The following is a 22,101-nucleotide window of genomic DNA, read 5'->3' as shown; positions in this document are numbered from 1 at the left end:
CGATAATTTTTACTCAATACAATTTTCTTTTTCTGTGACTCAATTATTTTGGCAGCTGCTACTCAAATTTTTATATTCTGACATCAAGTGTCGTGGTGCTGTCACTATATTACCGATTTCGGCTGCCTAAGTATGCAATGGGCCCTTAGACATTCCGTCCCGGAGTAATTTGATATTGTCCATATCAATCTGCAGAAAAACAACAATTATTCCGTTTTCGCAGTGTGGCTGGACCCTAAAAGATGACCATTTTAATTCAGTATTATGTATGTTTTTGCTACAATCATTATAATAATTAGGAAACATGTACAAATCACATTTTGTCAAAATAAGATGTTCTGATGTAACTATCCTTAATTGGAACGCTTTGTGCAATAATGGTTCACGTATCATAAAGAAGGTGTTCTATTTTAAAGAGCATGTTGATACTTTTTGCTATAAAATTAGTTTTGTCCAATATCTGCTAACTTCATAAATAAGACAAAAAAATGTAGTTTTTTAATGGTTCACGTATCATAAAGAAGGTGTTCTATTTTAAAGAGCATGTTGATACTTTTTGCTATAAAATTAGTTTTGTCCAATATCTGCTAACTTCATAAATAAGACAAAAAAAATGTAGTTTTTTGGTTTCATGTCTCCGGGCAGAATAGGAGTATTTATTTATTTCATTCCTGAATACGTTAAGCTCAACAAAAATGACTGATACTTTTTGAGTTATTCCAAGTCTTTTCATTCGTTGCCCCATTGAGGATCGTGGTCTTCTTGAGCTGTTCACGATTCCGATTCCCCTCCAGCTGTTCCCGGACTCACCTGCCGACACCGATTGAGTCGTGTTGCATTGTTGATTTGATCGGTCCAGCTTGCGGTTATTCCTCTTCCTATTTACTACCAACCAATATAACCCAAAAAGATCACAAAGTGACTGTTTGTGAAGTTTGCAGGTATTAGAAATAGATAATTATTCATATAATACTACACCAATACTATAAAAAAAGTAATTTTCTGTACTGATTATATACATATATAGCAGGAAGCTTTCATACCAAACTACGTTCCATATTGATAATCTTACAATATTTCTATTCATCGGTATAATTTTTTTCCTCTGGTCTAGAATTATTCACACCCACGATGGCCGCGTGGCTTAAATGCCGGCCTATAGAGTCGAGGGTCCCAGGTTCGAATCCTGGGTCTGGCAAGTACACATATTGTTTTTCAATTTGTGTATGAGTCAGAGTATGGACCTAATAGGTTGAGCAAGTGGCTGACATCCATTTCTCGTAAAAATAAAATCTGTTAATACAAACTTCCACTCTGTGGAGGCCCATATGATCCTATTAGGATCGGACATGGTCGAAAGAAAAGAAGAATTATTAACTTTTGAAACTTGGCGACTGCGACATGCGACAACACCAGACTCTAGCAATAGGAAAAATGTATCAATATTTTCAGCATCTATATTTAAGGATACTTTTTCCTTGTTGGAATTTTTAAACATCGATTGTCAATTATTACCCTCCACGAAAATATTTTCATCTAGTTTGTTTTTTGACATGTTTGCTCCAAATGTAGTGTGTGTTTTTTTACTTCTTTGTTCGCCAATAAATAAATGTAGGTAAATAATATCGATCAATAAACACACCGTTTTGAAGTAAATAATTCGACAGTTATTTTGTGTGGAAGTGTCAAAATCATCCAACTGTGTGATCAGTAACATGGATCATTTTATTCAATGCATAACAAAATAAATTAAATATCTACCATGAAATGTGGTGAGATTAGACCAATGCTATTGTTAAAACCTTTTGTACCTAATTAAAATTTTAAACCTCAAATTTTGTCAAATATCCACCTATATTTAGGATTTGTCATAAAAATACTACATTTTTTATGATATTCAATACTTTTTCTTTCAATGACAACCGTGATCGGTGTATAGTCAATAGTGAGCCCTATATTTTGTCACTTGCTACAATATATTTATAAAATTCTAACACAGTGAAAAGTAGGTGGACTAGGTAGGGTGTTATCTCCATTAAAGCAATTTGAAGCCATTTTCAAACAAAATTACGTTGTTGATCATCTAACGCTAGTGATACTACTCAAGAGGCGTAGTCATTCAACTCAAAATTGATGGCAACTGGCCTAGCCAGGGAACACAAAATTAACCTCTTTTCCGTGAAGTATTTCCTCCCATACACTGACTCATGCGCGTTGTGATTTTTACGATTCATAAATCATATTGAAACGTCATTAAAACTGTACCTAAAAATCCAGAGTGGCTCTAGGGTTCATAAAACATTCCTTCTAATTTTAAAGCATGTGAAAATAAACAAAATGATCGTAAATTAAGCAACAGGGCTTTAATGGGAGCTGGCTTACCCTACTGGGTAAGTGGTAAAACAGGCTAAATATCTCGAGTGGAAAAATATGGGATAAACTTAAACACGTGGTTAAAGAATATACTATTTTCAATTGTTAATAATATGCATTTTAGTTTGTCACATGCTTTCAATCTTTGGGAACAATTTATGCGGTCAGGCCATAAACTACCCTGCTTCAGAACTTTGGTCCATGACAATGGCTTCTACATTTCTATTTATTAATCTGTTCTGTGGGCTTACCCTGCTGGATGTGGTATAATAGGCTACAGATTTCTAGTGTGGAATAAACTGACGGAAAAATGTTATTTTCAATAGTTACGTCTGTATCAAAATAATGTGCATTATAGTTTGTCACGTACTTTCCATATTTGGGGATAGTCGGGTGCACCTTTTTTGCACCTGACCGTCATAAAGTACCCTGCTTCAAAATATATGTCCATGCGATGGCTTTTACATTAATTTTTATGCAGTGTCATTACAAATGTCGTGTGACCCATTTCTAACTGACTCACATTCAATTACGTTAGGTCAGTGTGTATGAGACCTGCCGCTGTCGTATGTCACGGTCACCTAGTTCAAATGACTTGTTCCTGTTTTTGGCAGCAAAATTATTTTCTTTTTGCCCCTAATTAATTTGTCGCTTAGCATGGCCGGTAGATGCCAAGTTTATTGTATGACTAAAAAAATATTATTGCTTGTCAAAATGGAACCAATTTTCTATATTGTGCGTGGTAAAATATAACCTAAACTAACTACGTATTATGTACTAGTATCTAGATGAGCTCGTAGAGTATCAAGATCATTGTATTATGATAATAATATGTTTACAAGTGCAATTTCTCGCAGGCAGCATGATAATATAACAATAAAATAGACACCAGTTAATACGAAGGCTCTATAAACTGTTAACTAGGCATAGTCGGGCTTATAGAATATTATTAATTTCCCAGTACGCCAGGTGTATAGCAGAATTCATCGATGAATTGATAATGTTATATGTTTTGAAAAATTTTAATAAAAGATTTATTACATATCAGCTTTTATTTATTCTCCAGAGATGGTGATATACTTAACCATGTTACTTTTATTATATTATGCAATTTATATAATATACTATAAATTTTGTCATTGTGTTTGTCCTACAAAAACTCATAAATGGCAACCTTTGCTCGTGGTGTGGTCTATTCATGAACTACAGATATTTAAAGGTGCCAACAATTCAACTTATCACAAAAAACAGTGAATTGGAATCAAATAGAGTTTAACTTTATTGATGTACTCATATTTATATTTATTCATCATTGAGCATTGCAAATAACAGTACATACATAATTTGGAAATAGTTCAGAAGCAATACTGCATTTCAGTTGCTTGACTACTAGTTAATTTCGCCGTAGGTAGGGTTATACATATTGGTAAAACACAAATTGTATGCATTTGACCATGGGATAAGTTATTTTTTGTGCACCGGGACACCTGCCCATCTATTCTATACACAAGGCTCTGCTATCGAGGGTAGTTTATCATATTTATTTATTGAGGAAGTTAATTATCACAATAAGTTAACCGTCTAAACTGTCAAAGTGCCATGTTTTAACAGCACCTCTCTTGGCTGCATTAACTTTTAGAGCGAGATTAGATGGCCAACAATTATAAAACATAAATAATATGATAAACTACTCTCGATAGCAGCTTTGCGGATAGAATAGATGCGCTGGGCTATAGTCCACTTAAATCCAGTAATCATGGTAAATCTGGCTCTGCCTAACTCCATTGTTTAAACTGCATATAGCCTTGATCTTCTGGTCCATCTATCTATCTATGAGTATATATATAGGAGATTTAATAAAACACAATAGATATATTTCATAACAATAAATAATATATTATTACGAAATTTATACAAATCTAGTCGTTACACAATTTCTAAAAATACAACAATATGAGGTACACATTCCCTTTACTACGATCAGAAACATTTCCGCTAATTGGTGATCTACGGTTAAAATAAATGCAATATAAAAGCTACTACAGAAGCGGCACTGAAGTATATTTTTTACATCTCATTCTGTACATTTGATGCTACATTTTGCACTTACGATTATAGGCGTTCAGTGAAACTTAATTGAATAGAAGCAATTCATAGATTGCTTTTGATCAGGTATGAGGTTCTGTTATAGAATGATGATTGACCAATGTTGTGTATTTATTGTTTGACTGACTTATCCAAAAGAGGTTTGATGTAAGTGCAGTCGAACAATAGCAACCGTATTTCAACCGATATTCACATTCACCTTTCCTACTTGGTTCGGACTGGAAGAAGTTGTATCTCCACATAGTCAAACGTAAATTGTTTCAATATAATAGCATCAATCGATTTTATTTTTACCTAAGTTGAATGCTTCACTAGAATTTATAACAATTTGTTTTGGATATGTTATGTTGGTAGGTCTGCAATACAATTATCTCAAAAACCATCTGCCTTATAAAAGTCAAGTAATATTTTCACAATAAATTGAACCAGGATCCACTGTACACCTATGATAGATTATTAATATGTGTGTAAGCTTATAATAATACAGTAAAACCCCGTTAATTCGAAATCAATAAAACAAAATCTAAAAAAGAATTTAATTACTAAATACAAAATGTATGGTAAAAAACTTTTTTTTGTTCCAATTTTGTAAAACTGTTTGAAATCACTATAAATAGATTTTATGAATTTTCGCGAAAACTTTTGACTTACGGCGAATTTCAAATTAACCGTGTTCGTATTAACGGGATTTTACTGTATAATTATGGAAAACAAGTTAGTCAATACATTAGACTGATATTACGGCGAATTTCAAATTAACCGTGTTCGTATTAACGGGATTTTACTGTATAATTATGGAAAACAAGTTAGTCAATACATTAGACTGATATCCCTCTTCATACGAAGTATAGAATATCAGTTTTTCTAAATCAAGAAGTAGGCTCTTCAGTCTTAGGTTTCTGTTGTGATTCTGTCGCATCTATTAATGTACTGCCGCCTTCGGCAATTTCTTTCGCCATTTCTGCGTACTTCTGCTGTCTAAACTCATATTTGGCCGCATTCAATAACACGTTGTGAATTAAATATTTGTTTGCTGACGTCTTCGATGTGAGATCCGGGTACGGGTTTCCTCTGAGTTCGAGGACTGCCACTTCGTAAGTGGGGCCAGGATAAGGCTTGGGCGCTTTGAACATTCTTGTGTATGAGACTTCATAGTTTTCGAAGCGTGGTACGAGAACTTTGAATAGTTTATGGACCAGTTGTTTTTCGAGGAGCCAAAAGTCTGCGACTTCCATGGTAGTTGTGTGACGGTCTCCATAGCGAATAGCATCCGATATTAACTAAAATCATAAGACACCACCATTTAAGTCAGTTAGAGAGACTCTCATCATAAAATTGAAGTCATCAATGGCGGTTTTATATATGCAGAGCACCGAGGCACTGACAGGTTTTGAGACCCCCTACGAAAACATTGACTACTTAGTGTTAAAAGTACAGCAATAGATATATCAAGAGGATTGAAAATGTGAACATTGATTGTGGGCACCATGTCCCGAAGAAGCGACCGGCTCATTTGTCTCATGAAAAACCGCTATTCGATAAAAAAAACTCGCACAGATTACAATAATTAATATAAGTACAACAAAAAATAATATACTAATGTACTTGAGCTGCATAATTATTATGATCGGTTTGTCCACTCAGAGCAGTAATTTTCTCATGTTTGAGTTGCTCATTCAATTCAATTTATTTATTTTACATATTGTGGACATTACAAATTATAAGTTTAAGACGTTCACAACATGACATGAAACAGTATTATAAAGAAGAAAGAATAATAAAAGGGATAACAATGAAAATATAAAAAGAGAACATAATATAAACATACAAATGTAATGAAAATACAATTATACATCTATAGTAGAGTTTGCGAAGGAGACCCTATTTTAAGAATTTATAAAATAACGTCCACCTAACTCACCTCACGCAAGTGGAATATATCAACACCCGAAGCAATTTAGTTGAACATAGTTATCACCCTGCCAATTGGCATTACCAGTGGCAGGTTGGTTCTGCACCTTGGGAGAATAAACTGATGCTACCTATTTCTAAGATAGTTATCAGGGACACAGAGGTCAACACTGCTCAGAATGGCAGAGTTCTCATTTAATGGTTACATTACAGATAACCCTCATTTACTGCTACACCAGCGAGTGTGAATTCGTCAATTGTCCCGTACTTATTTTGACATGTGCCACATATCATTATAGTGCAGATTATTTACTACGAACGGGTGACGTGTCGGCCTATGTTGTGGGTCTTGGGTCCGGCAACAAAAACATCACATGTTGTTTTTCAATGTGTGTTTGGAGCCAGAGTAAGGACCTAATAAGTTAACTGAGTGTCTAACATCCATGTATCGTAAAAAACCATTAATACAATGTTCACTTCGTCAAGACCCATTTGATTTTCTTTGGGTTGGATATGAATAAAAAAAATACAGTCATTGACAATTTAAAATTTAGTTACCAGCATAATAAGTACTGACAGGGCAAAGTGATATTTTATGCATGACATTTATTTTGTTTTTTATTGGCCCATCAATAAATCAACATAATTATGGAGTATTTTGAAAGTTTAGTTTAGATATTCGCATGATAGTTATTATTGAAAAACTTTATTCAAAACAATTAATATATAAACATAAAATTGTTAAAAAACACATATAGGTATATATAAATACTTGTTGAAACTTTTGATAAAGATACATTAAACATAGAACTACATAAAACCAAATCAAAACACCTAAAACAACCTTGTTATTTTTGGATTACATATTTTACCAGTTTTTTTTTTTTTTGATAATTCTGATATATGAATAAATGCCCATGAAAACTCAAAACAGGCAAACAAAGCATGGAAATCTGCTACCGTGGATGGATGAAGACTGGTGTCGTCCCGTGGGGATAGGCAGGTCATGACATGTAAGTATGCACCCAACAGTTTTGCACAAAATTTGAGACTAAAAATGAAAGGCGACGTAGAATTGGAGATCAGTCAACAAAATAATATAAGTATTAAGTCCGAAAACAGCTAATTAATCTATAACTTCACATCATTTTTTATCTAAATAAAAAGCATAAAAGGTATTAACCATACCGATTTCTCGATAAGAGTGGTGTTTTTCATCTCTACGAAATCATCTGGAAATTTCATTTCCAAGTATCTTTGACATACTAGAAGTTTTATACAAATATAATTAACGAAAATATTACCCTTTCTGCATACTGTCTTGCTTCGTCTGCTCTGTTATAATATAATTCTATTCTTTCGTGTTTGATTAAGGCTGTAACAGTCTTGCGTAGTTTATTCATGCGGCCTTCGGGTCCATCAGGATTCTTTAATCTCCTATGGGTATCAGGGATTTTTATTCTCAGTTTAGACACTACTTTTGATACATTTGCTTGGTTCATTTTGAAATTGATCTATATTACGTCAAATTAGTACAATACAACCATTCAAAATTTAGAGGTTATGATCATATCATAGACTATAAAAGTATACTATATTCCCATAGACCAATATCACTTCCAGTCAGTGTTGCCATATTTTGAAAGTGGAATTATAGTAGGTACAGAGCCTCTAAAATTATAGTATTTGGGGATAAAATATAGTACGCGTTGTCATCAGCTGTTGAAAATGTATGGGTTTTTTGTTTCTCAGAAAAAAATAACGGACAATTTAGTAGAATGTGTAGCGCCGCGTGCCGTCGGCTTGTTTTTTTTAGAAGAAATATTTCACCGCGGGCCGCATGTTCCCTATTTTTCATGGTCGGCTAGTAAAATTTCAGATTCCCAAATTTTTCAAAAAGACGGCTCGTTTTTAGAAAATGAAGTTTTACGGAATTTTGTAGAATGAAGAAATATCAGTAGATTCCAGAAAATATCAGTAGATTCAGTATATTGCCAAAATTATCAAAAAATATCAGTAGACATGGCAATTACGAAATTATAGTACTTTTTACATATTTTTTCCGAAATTCAAAATTATAGTATTTTGGGCGTACTATACTTATTTTATATCGTACATAGTACGCGGACCAAAATTATAGTACAAATACTATAATAATACTACATACAATTAGGCTACCAAGTAAGGACCTGTCCACATGGGGCGTTTTTACACGCGAGTGACAAATCGCGCGTTCTCCAGGTACATGTGATCCAATTCAGCTGTCCACAAGCATTGGCGCGTGACGATTCTCGCGCAACGATCGCCTACAAACGCCAGACTCTGGACAATCGCGGCGTTTACAGCCATTGCAAAATGAAATACGACCGCTTGGCCCTCGAACGCAAGACTTTTTATTGCTACTCCCAAATAAATTACGTCACCTAGCTTGTAAAGTGCCGAGAATAGCTATGGGAAGTAATCGCAAAATACAAAATCTCTTAGAATCTGACTATTACCATCGAGTTGTGCTTTTTTCTACACTAGCGTTTATTTTTGTATCCCGATTCAAAAATAAATTACGTCACCTAAGAGCCTGTCCACATGGCGCGATTCCCACCGCGATTTACGCTCGAGAACCAGAATGTCATCCGTCCAAATGCGGCGTAGTTTGCGCGTTTGAAACAATTAGAGCCTGTCCACATGGCGCGTTTTTACGCGCGAGTGACAAATCGCGCGTTCTCCAGGTACATGTGACCCAATTCAGCTGTCCACAAGCACTCGCGCGTGACGACTCTCGCGCAACGATCGCCTGCAAACGCCAGACTCTGGACTTTTGTTTTTCGCGATTACTTCCAATACCTATTCTCGGCACTTTACAGCCTAGGTGACGTAATTTATTTGGGAGTAGCAATAAAAAGTCTCGCGTTCGAGCGCCAAGCGGTCGTATTTCATTTTGTAATGGCTGTATACGCCGCGATTGTCCAGAGTTTGGCGTTTGCAGGCGATCGTTGCGCGAGAATCGTCACGCGCGAGTGCTTGTGGACAGCTGAATTGGATCACATGTACCTGGAGAACGCGCGATTTGTCACTCGCGCGTAAAAACGCGCCATGTGGACAGGCTCTTAGGCAAGTTAGAATGTACAAAATAGACCAGGCTAATAAGGGAGAAGTGCTTTTCTCTGTGCTGTGAGATATTCAATTTAGTGAAAAAAAATCAAATGCTAGTCACAGTTTTATTTAAAACACCATACTATGATGGCTTAATTCCAATGAAAGGAGCTAAGAAAAAAGTTATTTTAAAATTAACTTAATAGGTATTTACAAAACCCAACAAATGCATTATTTTATGAAAATTTGCCTTATGACAATAATACGAATGATAACCTTGAAGAGGATAATGAAGGTGTGAGTGACGAAGACTAATCAGTATGAACCTGCACATGATTGAAAACATTTTTTTAAATATTTAGTTCCAGATTTTTTAAAAATATGAAAATAGTTGGATAATTGTTTACCTTACATATTAATAATTAATGTTGCATTATGATTAAAAAATAATAGAAATATAATATATTCTTTATTTTATTTACTTAATAAAATTATAATTTTAGTCATATTACTTATTTGCTTTTCCATGTTTTCAATTTTGCAATAAAAACAAAAAAAAGGCAATTATGCCACAGATGCCCGCATGAGCTTTCATAATATTTTTTTACGAAAACAGTTATTCCATGTAGACAGTCATATTTAATATCTTTTTCTGTCAGCGCAGATGCTTTTTGATCCAATAATTGTTAATTTAAAATTTGAAATTTTCATTCATTTTTATGCATCATTATCAGAAACTAAGAGTATTAAGTTGGGATAGGTTAGGTTTGGTCTAAAAAGAAAGTTATAAAATCTTATGCGGGCATCTGCGGCATATTTACCCAAAAATGGTCCACACATTCTGTAAAAATAGCAAATGTCACACCCAGTGGCGGCGGGTGGTCTTCAAAATAGCATTTTCTGTTAGTGCGCAATGGTTTACCTTCTATAAAGAGAAGATCTTCTACTTTCACCCTGTCACGACCCAGCATTGGAGCATAGGGCAAGCACAAGTTTGTGCCACTACCCTCGGTCCATCGCCAACTCTTGCGCCTCCCGCCATGTCAGACCTGCAGCACGTAGGTCGCTTTTGTGGCACCGCTGCAGGGTGAGGGAGGGCCGGCCATGACAACGGAACCCTTGAGGCTGTGCCATAAGGGTACGAAGTGTCACACTCTTTGGCGGCATCAGGAACACGTGTCCTAGCCACGTAGAGGTCGTAAAGCGTCTCTTCATGATTACCTTAATTATAGAAGGCCATAAGCTAAGATAATATCTTAGTGTTAAAAGACTGAAACGTCGAACTTCTCAGAAGGTGAATTAAATATGTCTTTGTTTATTTATTCTATTTCTGAAAAAAGTTTTTCAACACTTAATGATTTAATATCAATAAAGAAATATAAATATCACCGTTTATGGCTTTACGCTCCGCACAATGCGTCAGCCAAACGTCTGGGTAATTCACTTTGTTAAAAGTGGATAGCAGTATGTTTATTTTTTAAATCTCACATTATTATTAATTTATGTGAAATTATAAAATGAACTAACATTACGTGGGTAATATTTATATTGTAAATCAACGTTCGTTCGAACTCAGTTTTATTTCTGATGTATTTATATGGCATTAAAAGTATGTTTCTCTTATATTATCATTCTTATTTAATATTCAGCTACGACCTACTACTCATGTAGTGCTGTTGTGTTTTTTTTTATTATATTGAATGTATTTGAGTGGTTTAGAAATAAATGCGGTGGTTCGTATTTTCGTAAAATGTTGGCGATTCATTAAATTTTAAATGTAAAAATGTTAAAAATTAACTCGTCAACATTGTTATAAAATAGAAACTTTCGTAAAGTGTGTAAAAAATGCTACACAAAACGCTACTACAGGAATATTGGACCACGGTTTAAGAAGTATACAATAACCTCATTGTAATCCTGTGCAAACTGAAAATGTATTTGGATCGCAATCGCTTTGCGCCCATGAACGTAGTATTGTTCATAATACTGCTACATGTTCTACTTCGCGAAGTGAGTGATACACATATGAATAGCAATGACAAGTTGAGCGATGTCTTCAAAAGTGCAGGCAGTGCGTAGCACTTGCATGGTATTAGAGGTATTCTTTTAAATACTTATCTATTTAACCGAAATAAATTTAATATTTTTTATACTCATATAGTGCATATTATAAAGCTTATCCATGATTCCTCATTGTCAAATTAATAAAAATGCATTTTACAACCTAGATTATGTTTTTACCCTCTCCTGAAAAAAATAAGTTTTGTGACATTTGTTGTTTTTATGCCAAGGTCTTCAATTATAATTATCGACGGAATTACAACGTCTGATTGAACGATATCGATCAATGTGATTTTAGGTTTACCTCTTCTAACCAAAAAAAATCTAGACTTCAGAGTAATAATATGAAGAGAGTGTGTATTATTCAGCTATATGAAGCTGTGTTTCTTGCGTATAACACACAGTAGAACCTCAATTTTATTATTCTTAACTTAACTATGAAACGTTATACCGTCATGTTGCTTCTCAGTACGGTTACCAAATTTAAACACAACATAGTTAACCATATTTATATTAAATTAACTAAAAATAATTACCACTAACTAATACAAAAAAAAATTAATTCAATCGTAGAAATTCTATCTTACTCTATTAATGTATGTCTGATGAGATTGCTCGCAGAACCAAACTGGTATGGAGTGAATTTAGATGCCTGAATAGTATCTTCAAAAGTGACCTCCCATTGTGTCTTAAGCGTGAAGTGTTCAACCAATGTGTGCTATCAATACTCACGTATGCATTTGAATGATGGACTGTTAATGTACGAAAAATTTACGAGTAGCGCAATGTGGCAAGGAAAGGTGCATGTTGGGCATAATGCGTAAAGATCAAAAAAGAAACCAATGGATAAGGAAGCAGAGAAGAGTACTCGATGTGACAGGTCACTAAGCAGATGAAATGGCAATGGGTCTGACATGTCGCTCGGAGAGTGGACAAATGCTGTCATTACAGTGGTACCTAAGGGGCACTAAATGCTCACAGGGTCGCCCTACAACCCACTGGATAGACGAGCTCATAAAGACAGAAGAGTTTAGAGAAATAGGGGAGGCCTTCATCCGATGATGATGAAATCTATAATCTTATAATAATATAGGAGTCATCACCTTGTCGTAGTCTGACAGGTATATACATATGATAGAAAATTCGAGCTTGTAATGGTCCGTGAAATACTTCATGATAAGCTTTTCTCGCTTCCTGTACATGGAGATGCTCACTGTATAAGATCTGTTGAGTTTAATGGAATTCAGACACACCTTTTAATCTTTTTATTCTAAAAATAATGATAAAATTTGATGTACATATCTATTTAATAGGTATGCCTAAAAGTGCTTATTTAGGTAAATCTTTGACGCCATCAATCATAAGGCCTCTTCTACTAAAACCAAGACCAGCTTTTATAATAGAAATGGCAGCATCCACAGTGTATTTGACGTCTCTTTCTGATCCTATGAGGGGGTTCACCTCGACGAGATCGATCCCTCTCAGCCGTCCAGTTTTATAAACTTGTTCCATCAAGTAAATTCCTTCGCGAAGAGTGAGACCTCCACGGACTGCAATTATTCAATCAACACTTTAAAATAAATATTATCAAGGAAGGAGAGGCAATAACTTATTACTTATCGACCATGTCCGATCCTAATAGGATCATATGGGCCTCCACAGAGTAGAGGTTTGTATTAACAGATTTTTGTTTTTTACGAGAAATGGATGTAAGCCACTTGCTCAACCTATTAGGTCCATACCCTGACTCACGCACAAATTGAAAAACAATATGTGTACTTGCCAGACCCAGGATTTGAACCTGAGACCCATGGCGTGATCCAACGCTTAAGCCGTGCGGCCATCGTGGGTGTCGAAGAGACGATAAAACATTAATTATAATAATATAATATATTCACCAGGTTTAGTATTTATACACCACCTTTGAACCAATAATTTGAGTTTTATTATGGAATTACCTAATAATGTCTTCTCTGACATTCTTTACATTTTTTATAAATTTTACGTGGATTAACAAAATATTTGATTTCAAAACCATATTAAGTTGGCAGTTAATTAAGGAAAGAATGTGAAACATACAACATTTCAAAGCAGATTCCGTCAAGATGACAAAACATTGTTGAAGCAAAAATATTTACGGCTGTGTAGACTTTATACGAAGAAAGTAAGCGACGTGAAATAATAAAATGTAGAATGTACAATGTGTTCCGCGAAATAACAAAAGATTGAGAATCACTGAAGGCCATTAAAAATGAATGAGTACCTACTCGAAGTATATTGATTGCACCGATTTAAGAAATGTACATTTAAGATTGATGCGGCTTTTCGTTTTTTAGTTTTTTCCATGGGAGATCCCAATTCTTACTGCAAATGGGGCATCTGAACGGTTAAATCTGCCCGTGGTCATATTGCATAAAAAGTATTTAATATATCGACTGCTTAATCTTCAAACCAGCTAACTGCACTTTTGACCAAAAATGAGATTTTGATGGCATTTTGTTATAAAGCATGTTTTCTATGCTCACACAAAATTTCAAATTCCTAAACCTATAAATAAATGCGTTATCATTATTCACACAAAACAGCCGACTACAGGTGCCAAATTTCCAATATGTATCATAAATTGAACTCCGCTTTTTATATATGTTACGCCAAATGTGCGAAATTGACTATTACATGAAATGGGCTAAATTTTGGCTAATTCATGTAATAGTCAAGCCTGTTGCCTTATTCATGAATTAGGTAAATTTTCTGCCGAGTACATGAATTTGCCAGGGCATGGAATTCTTAAAGTGTCAACATGACAGTAGGAAAAGTAAATTTAATACGGATGGTTTTATTAGTTATAATTGGACATAATATAATATTATTATTATTAGGTTAGGTTAGGTTGGGTTGGGTTAGGTTAGGTTAGGTTAGGTTAGGTTTTGAAATTCTGAATTATTCAACTGAATGTCCATTTTGAGGTTAGCTAACAAGTGTCAACAAACTATCAAAAACATACAATCGACTATTGCACGATCGATACCCAAGCACGAATCAAATCGCGAAAATACCTTTTAATAAAATTAATCCGTTATCATATTATAGTTCTAGTTTTTTTGCGCATAGTAAATGGATATGAACGTCATTGTATGTATTGATTGGTATATTTTTATATTATAATCAATGACATTTGACACATTTGGTTAGTTTGATTAGTTGCAAAAAACACCACCGTAGCGCGACCATCTATTTTGACCATATATAATATACGTACATTTTGACCAATCCATGAGCATTTCACACATTTAGTTTAGTTGCAAAAAATACCACCGTAGCGCTACTATCTAATTTGTTCAATGCATGAACAAGGCAGAAAAATTACTGGCGAATTCACGCACTCACCAGATATTTTGTCTAATTCATGAATAAGGCAACGGGCTTGCATTTTTCATGATTTAGGCAAAATTTAGCCCATTTCATGTAATAGTCAATTTCGCACATTCGGCTTAACATATATAAAAGGGAAGCTAAAATAGTGTATTAATTCATAGTATAGCTTATTTGCAAAAAAAAAAAAAATTCCACGTGTATTTTTGAAATAATTGTTAAATTCCACTCGCTAGTTAAATTACATATTAAGTTTTTTCTCCTTCCTGAACAATTTTCCCAAATGGAGTTAGCCGGTTTGGAGATTAAGCAGTCATATGTAAGTATGTAAGTAAAAAACAAACCACATGTTCCTGTACTCGGGGCTTCCAATGCATCTAATGAATCAATATCAAAGCTTACGTGAATCGGTTTTTCCTGTCTCGGATCCAAATGTTGTAAGGCCATTTGAACAACTGTAGAAATTCCAAATCTGAAAAAATTGGAACACAGCCATCATTATTATTATTTTTTTTTTTCCGACCATGTCCGATCCTAATAGGACCATATGGACCTCCACAGGGTAGAGGTTTATATTAACAGATTTTGTTTTTTTTACGAGAAATGGATGTCAGCCACTTGCTCAACCAATTAGGTCCGTACCCTGACTTACACACAATTTGAAAAACAATATGTGTACCTACTTGCCAGACCCATTCGAACCTGGGACCCACGGCGTGATAGTCCAACGCTTAAGCCGCGCGGCCACCGTGGGCGTATATATATCATTATTATCTGGTCGTATTTTTTCTTTCTTGCAATTTGCAACATTCTCAATAGTTACAGGCTGTTACAAAGTAGGTACTTATTGTGTCATGAATCTCCAGGTGAACCACTTTTTGGATTGCTCCCAGTAGGTGAACAATTCCCTGGTTCCCCCCAGTTGTTTCATCAGGGTATGTGTGTCTATGCCAGTGTGTTACTCCTCATAATATTATGTTACTAAACTTATAAACTATGAACACGTGCAGAGTATGTTACCTTTGGATATCTTCCATGCCAAAGGCAGGTATGCCATATTTGTCGATAACTAGTCTTTCATATTTGTCTACAGAGCGTAAGCCAATATACGCCAAATTTCTTATTGAGAATCTGGAAAAATATATTAATTATACAGCTGTTGTAATAGAGTAGTAAATTAATATGAGAATCTTACAGGCATTGTTTTGAAAGATTAAAAACAAAACTAGATTTATGAATTAATTATCAATGTTAACAATTATTTTGGACTATCTACCCTAAGTTTAATTCTGAATGGTCCAAAGACAACTAAATGTTTATTCTCAATCGTACCGGAGTGAAGAGAGGGTGTTGTCATAATGTAGTGACGGGGGGTGGAGGTAGGCTGTTAAGATTCAACAAATAGTGCACACAAAACTTTGTCAGTCATACTTATTTGTTTTCATTGAACTAAGAATACAATTTTCAGATGGTGCTGGTAAGTTTTTAAAATTCAATTAAACCCTCCCTAAACCATATCATAACAGTTTAGGTATGCTATCGGCGATCCGACAAAATTAGTGCACACTTTTTCAGTCATACTTATTTGTTTTTGTTCAATTAAGAATACATATTAATATTTTATTACAGATGGTGTTGGTTAGTTTTTTAAACATCATAAAGTCCTGCCTAACAAAACCATAATCAATAAAAAATATTCTTCTATCTATAAAATATCTAAAATTATCTTATTGTTTAATGGAATAATTTTAGACATTTTATAGATGACACAAATATTTTTTAACTATTACCTACTATGGTTTGGATTAGGCAGGGTTTCATTGATTTTTTAAAACTATCTACACATTTTAGTTTAGTTCAATGAAAACAAATATGTTTGACTGACAAAGTTTAGTGTACACTATTTATGTCAAATCTTATCAGCCTACCTCCATCCTTCGACACTGTCATAATGTAGTTATACCACATAAATGCCAGTTAAATTAATAGACTTATAAACTTTACTATTATATATTAAAAATTTTACTAAACATCTTGAATCAAATATTTAAAAAAAATTGTTGAGATGGTTATATTGTGCTGCAAGGGTTGCCTTAGCTAAGCATGCTTTTACTGAAATAAATTGTTCATATAAACGTCATTTCAATTATTAAATGACAGAGTATCACTAAAATAGCACATGGCCTACCTCGGCACTTGCCAATCCATGGTTGGAAGGTAAGGCCAATAGTCAGCCAGCTCTTTCACCAATAGAGCAACTGGCATGCCGTGTACGGATCCACTTTCCGAGGTTTTATTGGTGTTAAGATCAGCATGAGCATCCACCCACAGGAGTACAACATCCTCATTCTTATTAAAGTGACCATCTACAGTTCCTGAAAATCAAAATGAGAGATATAAACAAAAAATAAAAGTTTAAAAGACGAGAACCAAAGATTTTGAAGATTTTTTTTGAAGTTATACTTCTTTAGGCGCGTTTGGAAAATCAGATTAGATTGTATTTTTGGCGTGTGACATGTAACACATAATTTATTTTTTCACATAAAAAAAACGCAATCCATTGGATTCGAACCAATGATTGTTTGGTTATCAGCTGAACGCACTACCTTTACGCCACAGTATGATACGCAATCGTGATGATTATACAGTATAATATTATAGGCTGCGAATTTATTATTTACGACAACTTGCAATTCCTTACATAAACAAACAATTAAACATCAGAGTGACAGTTGGTACTTTAAAAATAAACACAACGATAAATAATTATATAATACGACCAATAAGCGGTCCTTTTTGTTGAGTGTGTAATTTAACAAGATAATTAAGGGCTAGTCGAAGAATCTAGGTTATCACAAGTTTTGTTTTTGTTTTGTTACGCCAAATAAGTATAACTTGTAACGCGCATACATAAGTACACACACAGATTTTTTAAAACAGTTTTATTTGTCTCCTAAACATTATGGTTTTGTACTCATAGCAGGTATTGTAGAATCAACGATGATATTTAAAAAAATATATATTAGGTTCTCATAAGACCCCTGCAGGTAGATTGTTTATGAAAAATGGCAATGCCTTCTAGAATTTTCACCTATTTATTACTACTGTACAAAAACATCTTCTTGGCTACGCTTCCAGGCGCTGTTATTTACTAAATGGGAGGAGCTTATAATAGAATTGAGGTTAAAATGGGCGGAGCATGTTAGTTCACAGTTTTAAAACATAGCTAAGAATTTTTTTCGTACAGTAAGCTTAAAATAATATAGATATTAGATATTTAAAAAAAATATGCTAGGCTCTCATAAGACCCCTTCAGGTAGATTGTTTGTGAAAAAATATAAAATTATCATATTTACTTTTCAAATATTCACTACATTCTTATTGATGCACTGGAAAATCTATTAGGCACTCATAAACTTATGTAGGTGTATATTGCTTTATAATCGATTAAAGAAAATTGTTTTTGATTATTTTTTAATAGTACCTACATGGTAATGGCAATTCCTTTTAGAATTTTCGCATTCTTACTAAATTTAAATGAGGCGTAGAGTTACAAAACCCGCTCTGGGCGATTTTTCAATAAAAATAGTTTTGAGTGTACGCAGGAGCTCTTTCGTAAGATCTATCTTCTGTTCTAGGCGAGAGTTTTAAATTCCTCTTTGTTTCTTCAATTACTATTCAATTCAATTACTATTACTAAGGCTAATAATTCAATTACCTGCTAGTCATTACGCATTGCAGGTTCTTTTGTATAAACTTTACACTTATTCAAATGCCACATTGAGACAAAAACGCCTTAAATTAGTGTTAATGTTCTAAAATATTTTTTTTATGGAATGAACCAATCATTTAGATGAAAAATTACATAAAATTTAAAATAACACTTTATAAGTAAGTATGTAGTCAAAGGAAAACGTCAATCATACTCTGCCATTCTTAATTTTATTTATAAACAATGTAGCTATACTGTGCTATCAAGGCAGTAAATTTAATTTTTCTGTGGTTACTACTAACTATACTAAAAACATTCTGGAATCGCTACCTAATGTTGTGATCAAAATAAGATAAGTTTATATTATTGTCTCTATCAGTAGTTCAATCTGTTTGTTGAAAACATAATAGTCCCCCTTGAGCAAGCATGTAGCTCGAGCATGTTTTTTTAAATACTGAGAGTGTGACTGGGTCCATAAGACATATCCGCTGCACGAATAACATGGTAAGAGACTTCGGGGGAATCTTCTGAAACCCTATTTTTGCCAAATGCTCTGAGGAATAAATGTGGATTATTGAATCTTATTTATTAGGATTATCAGCATATTATCCTCAATTATAATATGTCCAAGATACTCAAAACTTCTCGTGTAATGATGATATAACTTGACATAATATATTATAATATTATGTTAGTTTACAGAATAATGGGGTAGACATTTCATCACATATGAGAATTGAGTGCAATGAAATAGCGGATGATTTAGCAAAAGCAGCTGGTGAACCAGGGATGCCTCCCAGAATGTTTGGCTGATATGAGTCACGGGAAGAAGCGATTTGCAGTTCTACAAAGAATGTGATGTCCAAGAGGAATATTTTACATAATATAAGCGGTACAATCTCTCAAATTTGAGCGACATAGACTATATCTACGACTTGCAGATACGAGAAGTGATATGTGCCTTGACATTGGGGAATTGTCCTGTCTGGAAAAGCTTTGTAAAATCGTTAAGTAATTACAGTAGAACCTTGATATTACAGACTAATGCGGGTGAGTTGGTGTCCGTTAAACCCGAAAATCCGTTATGTATATAAAACACAAACAAAATCCTGTGTATTCGTCCTCGGATGATATATCCAGACGCACCCATTGTGGAGTGACGTTAATGTTCAATGTCGACACACTTGGTCTCGGTAATACTGCTTTGAAATAAGGATCAAGTTGCTGTTTTTTTATAATCAACTCTCTAAAATTAATATAGTTGAATTTCGAATCTGATGAATAGTCAATAAATGTTATTAGATTGGTGAGATGCGATCTAATCACTGATAACTTTGTTTTTGGGGGTGCTGTTCCTTCTTCCTGGCTATATTCACTTTCATCTTCATTTTCTAAGATCGTAACTTCATCTGCTATTTCACTTTCAGTCATTATGTGATACCCACACGGTCACCTTTATCTATTTCTAACCATTGTAAACTTATTGAATGGAGTAATAAATGCATCCATTCACTTTGAGTAAACAAATTAAACTGCTGTGCAGCTGTGTGAATTAGCAGCCAGCGTTGCAAACGTCAGTGCTACATTCAGTCTACGAGCAGGACGGCATTATGACTTGAATTCCAGTGCGAGAGGTGTGATGTGATTATGATGCGCAGAACATTGTTTGGAAGTGGTAACACTAGGATTTAAACATGCATAATATTGATATTATGGATGTTTTTAACAATTTTCACATTTGGCCGTATATTTTGTCCGTTATATCCGAAGTCTGTTATATCGAGGCTTTACTCTAGGACTAGATTCAAGAATTTTAATGACGTATTCTTACTCAAATGAGAAGAGGGGATATGACATTGGGTCGGAGTCAAAGCCTCGGTATAATTTTATTATAAAAAAAAAATATGTTACCAATTCCAATGGAATGATCTCCTCCAAGAGTGACGCACACCCTGTCATCGTTGAGCACGGTAGTCACCATTGAGGAGAGTTCTTGATTGCACGCCGATACCAGAGCCAGGGCGTGCATGTTGTCCACTTGTCCCTCAAGGGGGGGTTTTTCATGAATTTTTACATCGCCAAAGTCTTTCACATCCAAACCATCTGCAATTATTTTTACATTCATACTTATTTGTTTTCAACCACAATTATTAATTATAAAAGAAATATACATATAAAATTATGTATAGTTTAATAGCATAATTTTAGATATTTTCTAAATAAACAAATATTTTTTGACTATTATCTACTATGGCAAGGGATGAAGAAGAGTCTAATTGAATTTTAAAAACAAACACACACCATCTACACAATGTAGTCTCAGTTCAATAAAATGAATATGTTTGAGTGACAAAGTTTAGTGTGCACTATTTATGTCAGATCTTAACAGCCTACCCCCACCTTTCGCCGCTCCAAGGCGGCCCACATAGCCCAGTACATAAGGCACTGGCTGGGGGCTCGTGAGGTCACAATACATTTATGCGATTTTATGAAACCCTGGTTGTTTCACTTGTACTACTGCGATAATTTTTCACTACACTACTGTCATTAATAATTATTCGTTTTCTAGATATACCTAATTTATAAATATAAAATGGTAGGTAGGTATTAGCATCGTTTCATTTTGATATTATGTAGAATTTAATAATAATTATTATCGAGTGACTTACCTATCTCTTGTAACTGTTCTATCAGACCGCCATCTCGAAGCTTTGAAGGTCCCAAAGATACCCCGGGTTTTTTTTGACCTTTATCAAACGGGACTCCGATAATTCCTGCCCGTTGGTACCGCTTGAGTCCGGTATTTAGAGCGCGGATCGATGACTTCAACATTTCAGTACAGGAATAAACTCACAGACTTCTTTGCAAAATTTTGAAAACAAAACTGAGAGCGAACAGTAAAAATATTGTTTTGTTTATGGGAAATAGCGATTTATTTTTTATATAGATGACGCAAGAGCCTCTCAATAGCATATTTTATTATTAATTATCTCAATAAATGGCTTTGCACAATTCATAACAATAATCAAACTTCTTTTTGAGATCTAATTAATAATAATTCACTGTTTTATCGGACGTATTTATTAAATGAGTGTCTTATCACCAGAAGCAGGGGTTTTAAAATTATCAATTTAAAATCAAATTTATCATCGCTAGTAGACTCAGTACAAATTTATAAGACGGTTTTGTGTAGCTTTTTGTGCTCCAAAATAATAGTTTAAACTAAAAGATTATATACAATAAAATTTAATTAAAATAACTGATAATACTGACTGTTTATATCGGCCAATGGGTAGCCATATAAAGCAAATTCTATTGTATAACAAATATTATGTTAGTGTTATTGACCGTCTTAAATATTAAATTCACCTCTACCTACCTACTGATTTTGTTCATTAGAATAATCAAATTTGTTTTTTATGTACCTACCGAGGTTTCCCGGTTACATATAAATTGTACATATTACATTTTACCGT

At 34.1% G+C, this 22,101-nt stretch overlaps 2 protein-coding genes across 2 annotated transcripts; both read right to left on the bottom strand.

The window, feature by feature from the left end:
• Window positions 1-4,244: 4,244 nt before the first annotated feature.
• mRpL17 (mitochondrial ribosomal protein L17) lies at window positions 4,245-7,981 on the bottom strand. The gene is made up of 2 exons (XM_085948968.1): window positions 7,695-7,981; window positions 4,245-5,759 (listed from the first exon to the last, which is right to left on the bottom strand). The coding sequence occupies exons 1-2, from the start codon at window positions 7,890-7,892 to the stop codon at window positions 5,349-5,351; spliced, it is 609 nt and encodes a 202-aa protein (XP_085805094.1). The 5' UTR covers window positions 7,893-7,981; the 3' UTR covers window positions 4,245-5,348.
• A 2,409-nt stretch (window positions 7,982-10,390) lies between these two features.
• Window positions 10,391-21,511, bottom strand: arg (arginase). Its single transcript, XM_085948966.1, has 6 exons — window positions 21,295-21,511; window positions 20,537-20,728; window positions 17,102-17,288; window positions 15,934-16,044; window positions 15,258-15,385; window positions 10,391-13,091 (listed from the first exon to the last, which is right to left on the bottom strand). The coding sequence occupies exons 1-6, from the start codon at window positions 21,455-21,457 to the stop codon at window positions 12,871-12,873; spliced, it is 1,002 nt and encodes a 333-aa protein (XP_085805092.1). The 5' UTR covers window positions 21,458-21,511; the 3' UTR covers window positions 10,391-12,870.
• Between the last annotated feature and the right edge of the window lie 590 nt (window positions 21,512-22,101).

This window comes from Rhyacophila brunnea, unplaced genomic scaffold, assembly GCF_057557595.1.
Source record: "Rhyacophila brunnea isolate RB1 unplaced genomic scaffold, BYU_Rbru_1.0 scaffold_21, whole genome shotgun sequence".
Taxonomy (NCBI): domain Eukaryota; kingdom Metazoa; phylum Arthropoda; class Insecta; order Trichoptera; family Rhyacophilidae; genus Rhyacophila; species Rhyacophila brunnea.
The sequence above is the reverse complement of the archived record's forward strand: the minus strand, read 5'-3'. Positions and strand labels throughout refer to the sequence as shown.

Excerpts from the sequence above, each read along its gene's own strand:
- mRpL17 (XM_085948968.1), bottom strand. The coding sequence starts at position 7,892 with ATGAACCAAGCAAATGTATCAAAAGTAGTGTCTAAACTGAGAATAAAA. Across the intron at positions 5,760-7,694 it reads CAAGACAGTATGCAGAAAGG|TTAATATCGGATGCTATTCG; the intron begins GTAATATTTTCG and ends TTATGATTTTAG.
- arg (XM_085948966.1), bottom strand. The coding sequence starts at position 21,457 with ATGTTGAAGTCATCGATCCGCGCTCTAAATACCGGACTCAAGCGGTAC. Across the intron at positions 20,729-21,294 it reads AGAACAGTTACAAGAGATAG|ATGGTTTGGATGTGAAAGAC; the intron begins GTAAGTCACTCG and ends AAATAATTGCAG. Across the intron at positions 17,289-20,536 it reads AGATCATTCCATTGGAATTG|GAACTGTAGATGGTCACTTT; the intron begins GTAACATATTTT and ends TTTGATTTTCAG.